The sequence below is a fragment of the Chelmon rostratus genome, chromosome 21 (assembly GCF_017976325.1).
Source record: "Chelmon rostratus isolate fCheRos1 chromosome 21, fCheRos1.pri, whole genome shotgun sequence".
NCBI classification, from domain to species: domain Eukaryota; kingdom Metazoa; phylum Chordata; class Actinopteri; order Chaetodontiformes; family Chaetodontidae; genus Chelmon; species Chelmon rostratus.
This window is the reverse complement of record NC_055678.1, coordinates 21,198,731-21,217,250: the sequence shown is the minus strand read 5'-3', so window position 1 is coordinate 21,217,250 and position 18,520 is coordinate 21,198,731. Positions and strand designations below refer to the sequence as shown.

Below are 18,520 nucleotides of genomic sequence, written 5' to 3'. Positions count from 1 at the left end.
GAATAAACTGCGAGTTGGCCGCAAAAGTTCCAGCGTAAAGATTAACCGCTCGGTCTTCAGACGGATCGTGGAGCTGTGTTCAAGGCTGGCTCTTCACATGATGGCTCCGACTAACGCCATTCCTCAGTACCCCCCAGGAGCGGGTAAATATGCTCAGCATTCCCAGCCTCAACAGTTAGCTTTTAGCCTGCAGTACTGTGTGTCACTGCTCACTGAACTTCGGCCGTTCAGTTGTCCTGCTGCACCACGTGTGTGTGTGTGTGTGTGTGTGTGTGTGCGCGCGCGCGCGTGTGTTTATGTGTGATTAGTGATATTAGCTAGCTATTAACGCCACATGTAACCGGTTGTGACAGTTTACTGTGAGCAGAGATGCTACGACAGTTAACGTTATTCCAGCAGTACACACCATGGCAGTGAAGGGAACTATTTTAGGTCAACTAGTACCAGAGGTGTTGTCCTGAGGCTGACTGGGAGTCAGTGTTCAGGTGTGCATGTATCAGGTAGGGCTCATCAGGTAGGTGTTAGTTCACTTTGCTCTGCTTCCGGTGGGAGGACTCATGACAGCTGGGACCAAGTTATAGCTGTGCTTTCACCAGCACAGAGAGAAGCCATGCTGGATGGATCCAGAGCCGGTGGAGGCTGGAGATCAGCAGCTATTGGTCGCTGGGTGGGGAGGGAGACAAGTGGTGGAGCAGCTCTGAAAGTTAACTTTATTTCCCTCTTCATAATCATCCACAATGGGACACATGCTGTTAAAACATACCACTACAACTAACAGTCATAGAGTCCCTGCAGCCATCACACAGCTGCAGGCCAGATGTGTGTATTCAAAGTGCACTCTGTGGTTAAAGGGATGCGCGACAGAGCCCCACAAATAAATCAGCAGGGTCAATACATCAGGCCATATTGGCTTATCACAGAAGTTGTTATTCAGAAATGAGACATGATAATTAACTTAGTAAGATATGATTGAGACACAGTGCCGCTGTTACATAGTTTGTCCACCAGAGGGGGACATTTTACACTGTGAGATATTCCACTTAATCCATAACCTGGACTCTATTCTTGAAGAAACACATTTATTTATAAGACCTTAAAGGGTAGTAAGAACCATGCCAGATTGTTGTTCGCAGACCTTTCACCAGCTTCTGACTCCACTCAACTTGATCTGCCTGGATGTTGACACAGCTATAGTGAGCCTTCTGAAGGAGGGTGAAACGTCTCATGTTCCTGTCAGATGATTTTTCTAAGTGGTGTCAAGAAGCCTTTTTTGAATTAAATGTGACAAAAACCAAGGATGAGAGAGCAGCGCCTCTCTTGTCTGGGGAAGCTGTCTGAGTTCAGTGTTGACAGATCCCTGATCTCTTAGTTTTACAGATCTTTTATTTTGTCTAATTTTACGTTGTCCCATTTGTTTTCTTTCCAGAGTGCAAATGTCCCTTAGAGTCCGAGCTACGAGCAGTGCTGCAGCAAAGGATCATGGTCTTGGACGGTGGTATGGGGACCATGATCCAGCAGCATAAGCTTGAAGAGGAAGATTTCAGGGGGGACGAGTTTAAAGAGCACCCTCTTCCACTGAAGGGCAACAATGACCTTCTCAGTATCACACAGCCCGGTATCATTTACAAAATACACAAGGTACTTCATCCAGGGACGTCTGCTCGCCCACACTTACTGTCAGGACGTCAGGCAGCCATGCAGCCAGTTTGACTTGTGATTTTGTCTTGTCTCTGCTGTCTCTGAGATTTCTGCTACCAACCCAGAACAAATAAAGAGAACGTCACCGTGTAGACGACTGCCTGCTGAGAGAATGGTCCCCATGACACAGTGTCTAACCTTTGCTCTCCTCTGTTTAAAGGAGTACCTGCTGGCTGGTGCTGACATCATAGAGACCAACACATTCAGTAGCACTTCCACCGCTCAGGCAGACTATGGACTGGAGCACATGGTACGATGTCTGACCCTGCGAGACCACTGTCGACCACTCACAGACTGCTGATAGTAGAAACATAGTGGCTGGTGTTTGCTAACTGACCAGTGATGAAGGCAGATAGACCAATCACCTTTCTACCTGCAGCTGTACACTATTCACCGAGTTCAATGACCTTGCTGCTATCTCCACCTTAATCTACAACACCGTCCCTTAGCAGGCACAGCTGAGACACACACCCTCTGTCTCAACAAACCTCGCTCCATACGAATGAACAGACGAGACATTTATTTGTCCGTTTTTACACTGTTCACAACTGCTTTCACTCCATTTTCACAGCATGGTGTCGATTTGCAAAACTCATAATACTATACTCACTGATAACTCATTTTCACCTAAAGAACATCATATAATATACAAAATCAAAACATCTTCATAAATTAGGTATTACACCACACAGTAATGTACTACCTAGTTTCACAACATGACAGATTTTATCACTTTTTTTTCATCAATGTTGCAATTCATACTGAAGTGGTCCATTAAATAGTTCTAGCTGTCATTAAAACAAAGTCTATAGTAATATATGGTGGTGGTGGAAACAGCTCAAAAATACTCATATCTGTCCTGTGGTCCACTGTTTTACATTATTAGTAAATACTAGTATAGCTGTTGTATGGTTTGTGAATTTTATTGCGCTGTATTCTATCCTTATTTTGTCACATTAACAGGTATAACATTGTCAGCCCTCATAAGTTGTCTTCATAGTGTGGTGCACCACAGTAGTGTCACTACTTCGTTTTAATGGCATTTCTTATCAGTTCCCACTGTCAAGATAAGACTATTTGCAGGTCAGTGTAATCATAAAAAATAATATGGAGTTTATCACTAGCTTAATGGAGACGTGTTGTTGTGTTTGGTGTGTAGGCTTATCGTCTCAACAAGGTGTCCGCGGAGCTGGCGAGGAAGGCTGCCGACGATGTCACCAAACAAACCGGTCAGCTGAATTTTTGGCATTTTAGCAGCACATCGGGTAGATTAATGTCCAATCCCACATTCTCTGGGATTTTCTTATGTGTGTAGCATCAACTGTAATCTGTGTGTGTGTGTGTGTGTGTGTGTGCGTGTGTGTGTGTGCGTGTGTGTGTGTGCGTGTGTGTGTGCGTGTGTGTGTGTGTGTGTGTGTGTGTGTGTGTGTGTGTGTGTCACCAGGTTGTAAACGCTATGTGGCCGGGGCAGTGGGTCCTACTAATAAAACCCTGTCTGTTTCCCCATCTGTGGAGAGACCTGACTTCAGGAACATCAGTAAGATGACTTAAAGGTTCAGGGTGTAGCACTGGGAGGGATCTTTGGGCAGAAATTGAATGGAATATTAGAATTATGTTTTCAGTCCTGTTTCATCACCTGAAACGGGAGCAAATACCACAATGACTGAGGGTTGAACCCGCCCTACTCTGCCTCAGATTAACTAACCAGCCCAACCAATGAAGGTGACGACCACTAGCCAATCAGAGGCAGAGTACAGTGGGTCATCCCTTTGCCATAATAGGATTCATAATTTAGTGAGCAGGTCCTCTTCCGTGGAGTCTGCCATGTTGTATTGCCATATTTCGACAGTAGCCCAGGATGGACAAACCAAACACTGACACCAGCGAGGGGCACTGTAGTGGAGGGTGCAGCTGAAGTCCAGCTGCCTCCCATTTCAATGTGTCAACATGTGGGTTAGCAGATATATATATATATATATACATTAACTGTCTGAGCATATTCAGAGTGTATTCGTGTGTGTGTGCGTGTGTGTGCATGTTTTCCTCAGCATTTGATGCGCTCGTTGAAGCCTATACAGAGCAGGTCAGAGGTTTATTAGATGGAGGCGCAGACATCCTTCTGGTTGAAACCATCTTTGACACTGCCAACGCTAAGGTAACTCTCACCTGATTGGTTAAGATATGTTAGCCAATCAGTTTGATTATAGCAGTAACTTCAGAAAAGACTTTAGACACCTGCTGTATACGAGACCTCATTCCTCTTTCATTTCTATATTTCTATACGTACAACGTGTGTAACTCTGAGAGCATATTCAGAAATTGAGAGTGCATTCGTGTGTGCGTGCGTGTGTAATGCTTTATATAACATGCTAATGAAACTTAAAGCTGTAACAAAGATCTTTAATAACTGTCTCTGCCTGCTGTGTGTATGCTTCCTTCTGCAGGCTGCCTTATTTGCCATCGACCTGCTGTTTGAAAAGACCCACGAAAGAAAGCCTATATTTGTACGTCTGGGATATTTCATTCACGCTCTCACTGATCATTTCTGCTAGTAGTTTATGCACACAAGTTAATCTGTATGGAAGTATGTGTCTATTATATTCCAACTATATTGTGTGCCTTAGAATCATAGAGCAGTTTTCAGATGAAAGAAGGAGGGGTTTAGTTGACATACTGTATATTTACTGTATATCTTGTCCCACTCATGGTATAGATCTCAGGGACCATTGTCGACCGGAGTGGACGAACTCTGTCCGGTCAGACAGGAGAGGCCTTTGTAGTGAGTGTATCCCACGCTAAACCTCTTTGGTGAGTTACCGTACATACATGCTTAAATACGCTCGCTGTGACACGAATGCAGCCGCTTCAGTCCTCGTGCTGCTCCCTGTCTGTGTTGCAGTATTGGTCTGAACTGTGCCTTGGGGGCGACAGAGATGAGGCCGTTCATCGAGGCCATCGGAAAAAGCACCTCAGCTTTCATCAGCTGCTATCCCAATGCAGGTAAGCCACACTCAGTAAGAAAATGTTTTTTCCATGTAAAAATGGTTTCATTGAAAGCCAGAATGAGGATGTAATGATCTTGTTTTTTCTGAATTTGAATGTATTTATGCATGATACACATAATAGCTTTAGAAATTGTATAATATTGTATTTTAAATTAATTACACATGGTCCATAATAATTCCTTTGGCACACTTCAGACTCCACACAAAAGTGCTATTTATTATAAACTCATAAATTAATTGAACATGGCTCACCCTTTCATACATTTACATAAACTATGATGTGGACAGAATATTAGAAACAGCCATCCGATGGTTGCCACAGAGCAGGTAGGATTTATTGCCCCTTTAGTTCCCTTGAAATGACTGTGCCGTCCTCTCTAAGCCGCTGTAACACACACTGACCTGTGGCCTTATTTCTGTTGCATCATATTGATGATGTAATGATCTCCGTGTCTTATCTGTTTGTCTGTTAGGTCTTCCCAACACATTTGGAGAGTACGATGAAACTCCACAAGTAACGGCCGTCAATTTAAAGGTTCCGTTCTATTCTATTAATGTGCAGATGTTAAGATACACATCACTGATTTTGAAGGGGGTGTCGTGGCCCTGAGGCTTCCTAACAATCCTAACAAGAAGGCTCTCTGTTGTAATATTAATAATCTTCTGATTTCCTGTTTACAGTAAAGCTTGTACTTTTCAGGACTGCCAGGATTTCTTCTACGTTAGTCCTGAAAACATTTTCCATGCCATGCCTCACACCTCCTTCTCAGTATGTGTTGGCTCTGGGTTGGTTTGTGGAACATAATTGTGCAGCCATTTTTCTTTCTTTGCTACAGCTGAAAGTGAGGAATGGTTAAACGTGTGCTAAGTAAGTCAAGCGGATCCTGACCGCCTCACTGGATCAACTTTCTAACTTTGTTCTGCAGGAGTTTGCGATGGATGGGCTGGTGAACATTGTGGGAGGCTGTTGTGGGACCACTCCAGGACACATCAGGTCACTGTCATGTTTTTGACATCAAATGTTATTCTTTGAATTTTCTGTCATTTTAAAACCTTTTCCCTCCCCTCCGTCCCTCTCGTGCAGAGCCATATCTGAAGCAGTCAAACACTGCAAGCCAAGAGTTCCTGCTGCTGATATTTATCAAGACTACATGCTGCTGGCAGGTAATACTAATGATCATAATAATACCTGTGTAATACTTGTGTGTGAATCTCATTTTCTTTCATTCAAATTTTTATTTAGAACAAAATCATAACAAATCTTACAGCACATCATGTAAACATTTTTTCCTGTTTTTCCATTTCCTCAATCCCAGGTAACAGAAAATTCACATAAAAATAGAGTTCAAATAAAATAAAACAATCAAAATATGACCCCTGACGTACACCGAGGTAGCTTTGGAGATACAGGAACAAGGTGTTAACTAAAAGGGGGTGCTATCACCTTCAACATGCCCCTTATTACTACAGCTAACCATGTAAAGTCAGATGTAACTGTGTAACTGTAACTACAGGTTTCCTCCAGGATGTCCAGCAATTATTAAACCTCTCTTGTTCTAACCGTAGAGCAAAAGTAAGCTTTTCGATGACAAAAAATGATATGAATTACTGCTATCCAATCCTTAATCGTGGGTGTATCTGTTAACATCAATTTTCTTGTGAGGGCTTTCTTACTGGCAATCAACAAGATACTGAACATATATTTATTTGGGAAACCCAGAACAGAGTCTGGTCTCAAACCTAGATATAATGTTACAAAATTAAGTGAATCTCATTTTCAGTGAAACGTCCATGTCTAAAGTGGTAAAATTGAATATGAATGAATGAATTTAGGATGTTGATCTGATGACTCGAATTGCAGTAAATTCTCAAATAGCAATTTATTTATTGTCAAATACAGAAAGAACCAACTTATTTGAGACAGAACATATGACCTAGACTCCAAAAACAGTGGGCTGCTAAAATCCAAACAGTGCAGATAATAATATATAAGATATTTAATGTTCAATCTGGTAAACTTGACTAAACTTGGTTTTTGTAAATACACTCTCATTCTGAATTTGATGTGTGCAACACATTCCAGAAAGTAATGACAGTGGCATGTTTGCCTCTGTGCTACATCCTCTTCTCTTTTAGCAACACTCAGAAAGCACTTTAGAACTGAGGTTACACGCTGCTGTAAAACGTGCTGCATGTGGCTCAGCATCATCTGCAATCAGCAATGAGCAGAGACGTCCGAGAAAAAGACGTCTACTGGACCGCAGCACATGTTGCTCCAAAACCTCTACGGACCTTTTCACAGATGTGCGAGTTACCCCTGCCATGGGCACTAATACACCCTCATACCATCACAGATACTGATGCTAACAATCTGGATGCTTTTCCTTAAGCCCAGAGGACACCACATCCTTGATTTCCATAAACATCTGCTCTATTTCCTGACAACAGTTTTCCGAAGTGTCCCTGCGCCCTTGTAGTGATATCCTCTGGGATAGGGAGGGTCACAGACAGTCCTTGGTGGTTTTCAGCCTTGCCCCTTGTGCACAGAGATTCTCTGGATCTTTTAATGATGTTATGGATTGTAGATGGTGAAATCCCTACATTCCTTGCAATTGTGCATTTTTGGAGTGTTCCACATCTTTCCCAGTCTGTTGTTGCTCCTGTCCCAACTTGTTGGAAACGTGTTGCTGTATCAAATTCAGAATAAGCAGATATTTACAAAACTCAACGAAGCTGATGAGGTCAAACATTCAATATATTGTCTTTTTCATATTTTCAGTTGGATATATATCAAAAAGGATTGTCAAACTATGAAAGTCTATTTGATTTTGTGCAACGTCCCAACTTTCTTTGGAATCAGGGTTGTTTTAAAGACCATAATGTGTTATAATTTACAAACATAAAACTTCCTCAATGTTCAACTGTTTCTCAATTATTTCAGTATAATGTAGATTGATCAAATAAAAACCTTAACTCAGGTTCTACTTATCAGCCTTTTCAGGACCTTTTGACCACATCTCTTCCTTAGCAGAGTTAATAACAAGCAGGAAAATATCAGTAAAACTGTAAATATGAGAAACTGCAACGCTAGTTGTGAACAAGGCACTGTGTGTGTACTGCTATTGCCTGTAGTTTGAGTTTAAGTTTTTTGCGTTTGCATAGTTTCGATTTAATCTATTCTCATTTTTATTTTATATACCTACAAATAATTATCTCGTAAGTGCCTTCACTTATTATCTGATTATCTACGTCCAGACATGGGAGTTTGTTCATATTTGTAGTTTTTAAAATCAAACATTGCTGCTGGAAACCTGCTGCTCCTCTACAGGAGAGGTCCAAAATACAAATGTCTTTCTCATTTCCAGGTTTGGAGCCATTCCGGATTGGCCCTTACACCAACTTTGTTAATATTGGCGAGCGCTGCAACGTGGCTGGCTCACGCAAGTTTGCCAAACTGATCATGGCAGGAAACTACGAGGTGAGCCAGATTTTAAATAAAATAATGATTATTATTATGATTATGATTATTATTAGTAGTAGCAGTTGTAGACCCAAATCATGAGCATAGCTGAAATTCAAGGTTACATGCATCTGTTTGTCTGTGCGTCTGTGCTGTTGTCCAGGAGGCTCTAAGCATTGCGAAGGCCCAGGTGGAGATGGGGGCCCAGGTCCTGGACATAAACATGGATGAGGGGATGCTGGAGGGGCCAACAGCTATGGCCCGATTTTGTAACTTCATTGCCTCTGAGCCAGATATTGCGCGGGTAGGAGATTTAAAGACAGTGAAAATGAGCACATACAATTTCTCAATAAGATCCATGGCTGTGTTACCATATGATATTGGATGTAGTCATTATAATATATTACAGAAACTGACACTTAATTTCAAATCTCCCACGCTGTAGATTGTGGTTGTAGGAGCCAGCACTACAGTTGTTGTTGTCTTGCCGTGTTAGCAGTGTGGCTCTTCAGATGGCCACAGACATCCAGACTGAAATATCTCAGCAACTGTCAGATGGATTGTCACAAAATTCAATACACACATTCATGTGCCATTCACCATGAGCAGGTTACAATTTGATTTTGTCCAATACTTTGGTTTATGATCCAGTACCTGCAAACTAACGACGTGCCCCTCAGCCTCAGCTGTAGTTTGTGTTAAGTGCTAATTAGCAAATGTTAGCATGCTAAACTCAGATGGTGAACATGGTAAACATGCTGCCTGCTAAACATCAGCATACCGTTTTCATCGTGAGGATGTTAGCATACTGACGAGCATTTAGCTTAAACTGCACTGCTGTGCTAAGTACACCGTCACAGAGCTGCTGGAGGGGCTGTAGACCCGTAGTTTTGCTGTCAATTTTAATTTGCACCCAAACAATGAATGCATCGCTTTGCATCAGGGATAGTGTGTGTGCCCCCTTGTGGTGTGTGTGTGTGGTGCAAGCAAGTGGATACATTCTTGCTGCTGTTTCCAAATGTGTCTTTTTTTTAATAGCATAGTTTCTGTTTCGTCTTGTTTGCAACATTAACCATCACCTTTCAGTTGAAAGTGCCTGATTTAGCATATGAAGCTGTAAAATAGCTGATCTATGAATGAACCTGCTCAGTACATCAGCCCCTCCCTGTCCTCCCCAGGTTCCTCTGTGTATTGACTCCTCTAACTTCTCAGTGATTGAGGCCGGGCTGAAATGCTGTCAGGGGAAGTGTATAGTCAACAGTATCAGTCTGAAGGAAGGAGAGGACGAGTTCCTGCTCAGAGCTGCCACCGTGAAGCGCTACGGAGCTGCTGTGGTGGTCATGGCCTTCGACGAGGAGGGACAGGTGAGGAGTCAAACACACACACACATACATTCACACAGAAACACTCTCGTGTGCTGACAAGTCTCTTCTTAAGGCCACAGATACAGACCGTAAAGTCGAGATCTGCACTCGGGCCTACAAGCTGCTGGTCAGCAAGGTGGGATTTAACCCCAGTGACATCATCTTTGACCCCAACATCCTCACCATCGGTACAGGCATGGAGGAACACAACGAGTACGCCGTCAACTTCATCAGAGCCACCAAACTTATCAAGGTAATACACCTGTCAGAGCCAAGAATGAACACAAATTCAACCAACCCCCACGTTATGTGCAGAAGCCTGCAATTCTGTCCACCTCTCACAGCATCCTCATACAAAATAGCAATTAGCAACCACAGTCCTTTTCTGAGTCTGATAATCAAATGAGGAACCACTGTTACTTGTTCAAGGTCAAATAAATTCAAAGCTCGCTTAAAGAGCTGTCCCTGTATACTCCCACAGTAATCTCATCTGTGGTAGATCACAGATCACCATGTGATTGATGGAGGTCGTCTGGAGCTCTTCACAGCAACCCAAAAAAGTTTTAAGGTTGTTCAACTTCCTGGTTAGCTTGACGTACAAACTACTGGATACCAATTACATCAGGAACATGGATTCATGTACAGAAGATCATTACCAAGCAAAATAAAATAGAAAAAGCTATTATTCTTATGAGGATTTGTGTGTGTGTGTGTGTGTGTGTGTGTGTGTGTGTGTGTGTGTGTGTGTGTGTGTGTGTGTGTGTGTGTGTGTGTGTGTAGGAGACATTACCAAGAGCCAGGGTGAGTGGAGGTCTATCCAACCTGTCCTTCTCCTTCAGAGGGATGGAGGTCATCAGGGAAGCCATGCATGGAGCGTTTCTCTACCACGCCATCAAGGTAAACGCCGACACACAGCTGCCCCCCCCCCCACAGACCATACTGTCAACAGAGTTCAAGGAAAAGAGCAACAAGTAAAGTGTTTGGTTTATTGTAAATAATCAGGACAGAAGTATTTTTCATAGTATTTTTTGTATTTTTTTCTGGGGGGCAGATTTAGACAAATCTTTTTCGGGCTTGACTGAATATTTCAAAGCTTCAAAACTTCATTCATAGTATTGACATTCTAAATCAATATTCAATAGATAATGTGATTGTGGTGTTTTTGCAACTTTAGCTGCTGCCTTACCTTCGTTCTGTGGGGAAAAAACCCAACTCACTTAGGCTCCTGAGATGAATAATAGTAAAACTGACATGTGATGTGCATTATTTTTGGAAATGTTACTCATAAAATTCAGTCTCTAGAAGTGCATGATTCAACTTTTCCCCATGGCCTAGTGTTAGAAGACCAAACAGAAATTTTGATAAATCGTAATATTGAATCGAACACTTGGATTGCAATACATAATAATTGCAATACATATCGAATCTGCACCCAAGTGCTGTGATAGTATCCAGTCGAGAGATAAGCACATCCTCACAGCCCTATCTGTGGCACTGCAGCCTTCAGTGTTAAAGGCGGCTGTATCAGAGCTGTAGGATTGCACACATGCAGGTATATTTACATGTATTTATGCTGACGAAGCTGATGGAAATCTGAGTTTGATGTACCTTTTAGAAGTGGGACTGGCTGAGGCAGCTGAATCCTGTTATCAGAAGGGGTGTCCACATACTTTTGACCATGTAGTATATCTGGAAATAATCCTCAGAATTGAATCCTCAGTAAATGTGAGTGAATCACGCTGGAACCACACAAAACCCCTGATGTGGGTGTTCAATTCCTGAATCACCTGAGGTCCCTAGGAAATACCAGTCCAGTGAGAGGAGGACTTCAGGCTGTTAGCACTCACTGACAGGCTTTATATTTCCTACACATCCACTCACTGTCTGTCACCTGGCCTGTCTCAGGATGGTATGGATATGGGCATAGTGAACGCTGGGAACCTGCCGGTCTACGATGACATAGATAAACAGCTGCTGTTGCTGTGTGAAAACCTCATCTGGAACAGAGATGCTGATGCTACAGAGAAACTACTGGCCTACGCACAGGTACACACACACACACACACACATACAGCAGGTGGCAGTTGTTTGGTTTGGTTAGCAGATGCTGATTTGACTGCTGTTGTTCACAGAGCAATGCGAAAGGAGGGAAGAAGGTGGTTCAGACAGACGAGTGGAGAGAAGGAAGTGTGGAGGACAGGCTGGAGTACGCTCTCATTAAGGTAAGACATCTGATAATAAGATTAGATGAGATTAGATCTGTGGGAGATTTTTTCCACCAGTTTAGAGAACCCCTCCTGTATCTGTATTACAGCCGGTTAAATGGCTTTCCTTCATCTACACTGATCATGATGCTATGAGACAGAAACATCAGAAAAGCTGTGTGCTCAGACATGGTCCGGGACTGTATAACTGACTGTGGCTGATTGTGCGTCACCTCTACCTTTCTCTCACTGTGTGTGAGGATGGACAGATGAAGGATTGATGTGCTTGTAGCTGTTCTCTGTGTTCTGAATCAGCTCATTCATCGCTAATATACTGGGTCCCAAACACAAATAATTATAGCTTTACTCTGCACTGTGATAATTGAAATCAGTGACATTTAAATGATCATGATTTGAAATGTCAGTATATTCAATCACACATCAGGCCTACACCTACCGTTGTGTTAAAGCTGTATTTATATTTATTTTGTGCCGCAGGACTGTCTGCACATGTCTGACAACAGAAATGGAAAACAGGTTCAATGGATGAAAACTGAAAGCTGTGTTGTTACCAGACAGCATATATAGTGTTTTTACACCCAAACAGTATTTTCATGTCTAGCTGGCTTATTGTGGACATACTTTTAAACGTTAACTTATTTATTTTAAGAAAATAAGATCACAAACACATTTGAACAACCTCTCAAAAGTCTGAGTCTCCTTAATCATCAGTTAAATTCAGTCACAGTCTCCCTCTGTTGTGGATTTGTTTGGAAGAATGGGCCAGTATGTATCAATAGTGAGCCGATCCACAGCCGCGCTCCTAACCACGCTGATGATGCACTGCTCTCACTCTGATCCTGGAAGGTTTGCGTGGACGCCTGAACTCGCTGAGACATGTTGAAGCGTGCACCTCGACTTACTGAAAGTGTTATGTAACATTCCACAAGTGTTTCCACGAGTAATGACGAATTCATTGGTCTGATTTTTTTAAAGGAGCAGATCATTTTAATGTCAGGTTCTGCCTGGTTTTGGTTCCCATGCCGCCAAAAGTTTCCTGTTGCAACAAGACTGTGAAGTGTCTGTCTGGACACAGCTCAAAGAATGCTTTTTGCAGTATAGATTTTTTAAGATGAGATTAAACTTTATTGATCCCATGATGGGGAAATGAAGTTGTTACAGACAGCAATAATAGCAAGAACAAAAAGAAGACAGAGATAATGAATAAATTGAAAATAAAAAGGGATACAAAATAAAATTAGCTATGCATATATTCATTAAATACATTAAATGAAATAATATTGCCTTGAGAAGGATGGCTCAGTTCACAATGGAAATTTTTTTTTGCACATGAGTAATTCTATTTTCACCTTCCTTTTAGCTTCATAAGTAAACCCTGCTAAGAAGAGAAAAAATATATATGAAAAAGCGCAGATAATTTGATGTGTTAAAAGTTCACCTGCCGTCCATTTCATGTCTTCTTCACGTCCTTCTCTTTTCTCCTGTGATGCTGCATCCTGTGATGCTGCTGTCAGGGAATAGACAAGTTTGTGGTGGAGGATGTGGAAGAGTGTCGGGCTCAGGTCGACCGCTACTCCCGACCCCTTCACATCATCGAGGGCCCCCTGATGAACGGCATGAAGGTGGTGGGAGATCTCTTTGGAGCTGGGAAGATGTTCCTGCCGCAGGTAGGAGCGACCCCTCGCGGATTGTTTTTGTGCATGCTTCCTGGTGTTTTTATTCAAACACGACAGGACTGATAGAGCCTCGGTGCTCGTACGATCTTTGCGTCAGTGCTGGAGAACAGTGGTCCAGAGTCCATCAGTGATGGATGGAAAAACTTGAAAAGCCTCAGTTAATGACTCTGTAAAGGATGCCTACCATTCTTCTCATAGTGAAAACATTTCCCCATCAAGTGCATCGTTATATGAGAGAAAATTATTTTGCCATCTACAATGTTCAACAGTGCCAGATCATAGAGTGATGTTAATGATGTCAACATTGGCATTCTGAATAAAAATCATTGTGCTGCATTTTCATAATTTCATGTAGGGATGCAGTGATCCGTGGTCCTCACCTCAAACGAGTATCAGTGGCAACCTATTCAATTCCATTCCTTTTTTTACATCTTTTTGCAGCACGAATGTGATGTTTGGCTAAATGACAGCTTGGGTCAAGAAATGTAACAAACACCTTCATTAATGGTTGAAACTATTAACAAGCACAAAAGTGGCAGGAGCTTAAATATACCATAATAATACACCACCATGTTCTGAACAGACACATTCCAAACACCAACAGCAAAACAAACAGCAAACTTAACAAACTGCTCAGTCCAGCATACCAAGGGCATGATGGGAAATTTGGACCATCACATACAAAGCAACACAAGGTACGCACACCTGTCCTGCAGAAGCGTTTCTGGTATCGCCTGGAACTCCCGACTGTTGCTGTCAGCTGTGTATCGCCTGTGTGTGTGGTCTAACTCTGAGTCGTGTTATGTGGAAGAGTGCAACAACATTCTGCACTCGCACTGAGGCGGCAGCAGAGCTGGCTGCCAGGGATGCTAACGCAAAATATATTATTCAAACGGGGAACGTCACAAGCCATCATCCTACAGCGTCTCACAATGGTCAGAGGATGCATCACACAACTCCAAAGCTCCTCCAAAGTTGCCTGTGCACAATTATATATTATTTTAATAATAGATAACGGTTCAATAAACTTATGTTTATGTATTTATTTGTTCCTTTTCCCTTACCCGACTGAAAAACAAGCAAAAGAAACACAGCACAGCGTGTTAATCACGTGCACTGGTGCTCATAATTCAGTTTCAGAGTACATGTTTGGCGTGCACCATTTATCTGAACACCTCTGACATGTAGGACAGCACTGTTCACCACCATTATCAAACCTCCAAATTACAGAATATCTGCTCCTCCTCCAGTAGTGTTACATTTTATTCCACTTCCACAGACCTGAAGTTGTCTGAAACACACACACAACACTGAGTTGAGGCAGCATGCCTGAAGCTGGATGATAATCTGTGTGAAGAGCTGCTTCTCTGCTTTCCTCTCTGCCTCCTTATGGTCCCAGATGTTCTCCCTGACCTCCGTCATCTATTCCAGCTCCATCTTTTCTTGTCTCCACTGCTGAGTGTTTGAATATGCAGTCATTTCCTCAGCCTTTTGAATTCTGGATTATTGTATTAGTAAACTGAACTATCATGAAGTCAGGCGCAGCACGCTGTGTGGAATAAATTGGCTTGACCCCAAGACAGCAGCGCTGCTACTCGGGCTATGATATTTAAAACAAACAGAAGCAGATTAACAGCTACACCTTCTACAGAAAGTGAGGCAGCAGCATTAAATCCTGCTCTCATTTCATCATAGAGGCTGCTCTGTTCTTTCACTTGTCAAACGTGATCATACTTGGGAATTAAAAGAAGAAAACAGGCTTTTCAGAGGTGTTGCTGTGTTTTTTCCAATGTGTCTGTCTTAGAAAGGGATGTTGGAGCGTGCCACTGAGTGCCGATGAATGCCACTGCACAGACTCCTTGACTGTGGACTGTGTAGGTGTGGTTTGATCAGATCTGACTGGCAGTGGCCTGATAACATGCAACCACACACGTCTGCGTAGGCGCCTGTTGATCGTAGCATGAAGCCGAATGACAAAAAATGTTTTAAAGGAGCCAATAAATGTAAAGATGACCGTTCAGGTCTGTGCATCGCTGCACTACGATTTCTATTTTTGCAAAGTGAAAGAACAGCACCAGAAAATAAATAATTTTTACATTTTACAACTTTTGTTGTTTATCAAAGAGAAAGATTTGCCTCACACACTGCAGAAACATTATTGAAGTTTTTCTAATTGCTTTGACATTAGATCTTAAACAAGGATGCACCATTAAAAGTAATAGAAGGAAAAGTCTGGCCAGCAGGTGCTAAGCAGACAGGCTTTTTTGTAATATTGCAGCCTTTTTGAAAGAGCAAATACTCCCCAAGGTTGACTTCTTGTAAAGGAGAGCAATGCTTAATTGAAGCCTGATACATAAGAGACTGATCCCAGTCTGTTCCACGCAGTGAGACATACAGCTTATTCATTAAACACTGGTGTCAGATCAGTTGTCAGTATCGACAAATATCCAAATTCAGGTTTTGGAAGTGAATGGGAACTGAAAGGAAGTGGATCAGCGGCTGGCTGGAGGAGTGCTCCTCTGAATGATATTGTGGTTTACAAGGGATGAAGTCGCCGCGTGGAGTCAAATGTGTTGACTGATCTGTCACAAGAAGAATCTCCTCAACAACTTCAGCTGGTTTTGTTTTTTTGTGCGTGAGACATGATTATTAGAGATTTATTACACCGATCTTAAGAAAGTGGAGCAATGTGTTTAACCTGGAGTCTTTACATTTAGCTGATGGGATTTCTTTCAGGCTTGTGTTGAAAGTGGTACAGAAATGTCACATGGTCCGACCTGCCTGAAAGGGCCTTTAGTTGTTTCAGGCAGGTCAGCATTTTGAAGCAGTAATAAAACTTGCACGTGTGTTTGCAGGTGATCAAATCAGCTCGCGTGATGAAGAAGGCGGTGGGCTATTTGATTCCTTTCATGGAGAAGGAGAGGAAGGACATGATGGCATCGTCGGAGTCAACTGAGGACGTGGTCAGTCTCAACTAAATATGGATGCACTTACTTACATTAATGCAGCTGTCATTTCGACAGAGGAATCCCCACAAAGATCAGCATTCTTTTAACTCAAAACCTGTATGTGATGTAATGCTTGTGTCTTTCTGTTAAACCCTAAAAAGTGCAAATCACACACATTACATATCCAAAGGTAAGTCACTATGAGAGATTGTGTTGTCAAACATTGAATGTTTGAAGTTCAGCACCCTAAATGACGGATGCCCAGAGGTTACGCAGTACTTGAAGGGCCACAGTTGTACATACTGATGAAAGTTTGTGTCGACAGAAACATAAAAACTAGTTTAAGGAGATATGAATAATGGCACGTGTGTAGAGACCCTGACCATTTTAAAGTTGAATCTTTAAAACTTGAAGTTAAACAGAAGTCCAAATCAAGTCCTTTCTGTCAGTATCTGTCAATGTAATGAGTCTGTTTTTATTTATTTAAAAAAAAAAACATTTTAGTCAGAAATGCAATATTTCAATTTTTGAAATTTTTTTTCGTGGTTTCCTATAAAATAGTATATCACTTCATCGTCAGCATAAACAAAACACTAAAGTTTGAATTCAGGTTTCAGCCACTAGCAGTGCTTTGGAGGTGTGCTCCACTGATTTAATGGAGTGCGATGGAGCATTTTGAGAACTGATGTACTTTGTGCAAATACATTTTCCCAAAACCCAATCCTACAGATTGGTTCAGGACACCTTTACAGAGTAAACTGAAGTGGTTACAGTGGCTAAAATCATGCTGGGAACGTCTGTTGCTAAGAGAGCAGCTCTATAACATAATTCAAACATTAAAAAATGGACAGATTTCCTCCTTCACTTCCTCTGATGGTTTCTCCTCGGTCTACAGGATCCCTTTCAGGGCACCATAGTTCTGGCTACGGTGAAGGGAGACGTACATGATATTGGGAAGAACATTGTAGGTGTGGTGCTGGGTTGCAATAACTTCAGGTAAGACCAGTTTGCTGCTGAAGGTTTTTTTAAATTCTCTGCTTGGCATGTCTTTGTCCACCACACCTTCCCAGTACACTCACAGTGTGTCGGCAGCACACTTTGCTTTGAAAATAACAGTAAATATCCTGTGCTGTTTTTAAATGTCAAACTACTGACAGTCAGAAAGCAGACTTTGTAAGTCTGTGATGATTTACAGTGTGTGGTTGAACAGCAGGAGCCTCCGATGCTGGCAGCACACCATCTGCTGCTGGCCTGTGTTCGAGGTGAAATGTTAAGCTGAGTCGCACCGACACCAGCTCACTCAACAGTTCAGAGAATTAACCAATTCACATCGCATTGCCTTTTGATCCCCCCACAGGGCTCAGTGTTGCATTATGGGAGAGAAATGGCAGTGGTGATCTGTTGCTAGGCCCCGGGCACCATTCCCACACTATTACAGCTGTTTAATGGCACTAATTTGCTGTGTGTGTGTGTGTGTGTGTGTGTGTGTGTGCGCGTGTGTGTGTCAGCTATCTCCACATGTAGGTCTATATGCAGGGACGTGACTACCAGCACATGCTTTTTAGGCCCCAAGCAGAATCATATTATTGATTTATTGATACACAGCGCTCTTATTGTGAAGACTATTGAAACAGAACACATTAGCAGTGTGGTGTACTGGTGTGCTGTGTGCTGCCCACACATTTCAACATCAACCTTAGATTCTGCCAGTGTACAGTAGAGCACTCACATGTGATCCAGACAGGGAAGAAGTGAATGTAGCTCCTAAAACTTGTGTTTTAGGAGCTTTAGGAGTGTTTGTTCAGTAACATAAGATCAGAAGAAAAGGACTTTATTAATCCCCAGCCGGGGAAATTTGAGTGTTACAGCAGCAGGTACAAAGATTTCATATTACTTGACATAAATACTTCATGTATGTCAGAGAAATGAGAAGAGGAACGTTTTTGTGAGGGCTGGCCATGGGATTCAGGAAGCGTCTTGTCTTGCAGAGTGATCGACCTAGGTGTGATGGTCCCCTGTGATAAGATCCTCCGCGAGGCCATCAGTCAGAAAGCAGGTACACTATATAGTTTACATTACATGCCGTCGATGTGAGACGCTGATGGAGCATCTTTTTAAGAATTTCAATCAAGTGTGCCATGATA

General features: G+C 42.3%; 1 protein-coding gene across 2 annotated transcripts in view; it reads left to right on the top strand.

The window, feature by feature from the left end:
- The window catches only part of mtr (5-methyltetrahydrofolate-homocysteine methyltransferase), a 30,951-nt gene continuing 12,431 nt past the window's right edge, over positions 1–18,520 (top strand). The window contains exons 1-23 of one of the 2 annotated variants that reach the window (XM_041962906.1): positions 1–143; positions 1,427–1,638; positions 1,859–1,948; positions 2,858–2,927; positions 3,143–3,235; positions 3,747–3,853; positions 4,143–4,202; positions 4,412–4,506; positions 4,598–4,698; positions 5,177–5,238; positions 5,630–5,697; positions 5,788–5,867; positions 8,069–8,181; positions 8,327–8,467; positions 9,342–9,527; positions 9,601–9,780; positions 10,308–10,424; positions 11,433–11,573; positions 11,660–11,749; positions 13,267–13,419; positions 16,284–16,391; positions 17,272–17,372; positions 18,365–18,432. In XM_041962906.1, coding sequence (XP_041818840.1) covers positions 98–143; positions 1,427–1,638; positions 1,859–1,948; positions 2,858–2,927; positions 3,143–3,235; positions 3,747–3,853; positions 4,143–4,202; positions 4,412–4,506; positions 4,598–4,698; positions 5,177–5,238; positions 5,630–5,697; positions 5,788–5,867; positions 8,069–8,181; positions 8,327–8,467; positions 9,342–9,527; positions 9,601–9,780; positions 10,308–10,424; positions 11,433–11,573; positions 11,660–11,749; positions 13,267–13,419; positions 16,284–16,391; positions 17,272–17,372; positions 18,365–18,432 — 2,482 coding nt within the window. In that variant the 5' untranslated portion in view covers positions 1–97. Of the gene's footprint in view, positions 144–1,426; positions 1,639–1,858; positions 1,949–2,857; positions 2,928–3,142; positions 3,236–3,746; positions 3,854–4,142; positions 4,203–4,411; positions 4,507–4,597; positions 4,699–5,176; positions 5,239–5,629; positions 5,698–5,787; positions 5,868–8,068; positions 8,182–8,326; positions 8,468–9,341; positions 9,528–9,600; positions 9,781–10,307; positions 10,425–11,432; positions 11,574–11,659; positions 11,750–13,266; positions 13,420–16,283; positions 16,392–17,271; positions 17,373–18,364; positions 18,433–18,520 lie in introns of those variants that run through there. The other variant, XM_041962907.1, reaches the window with a different exon arrangement.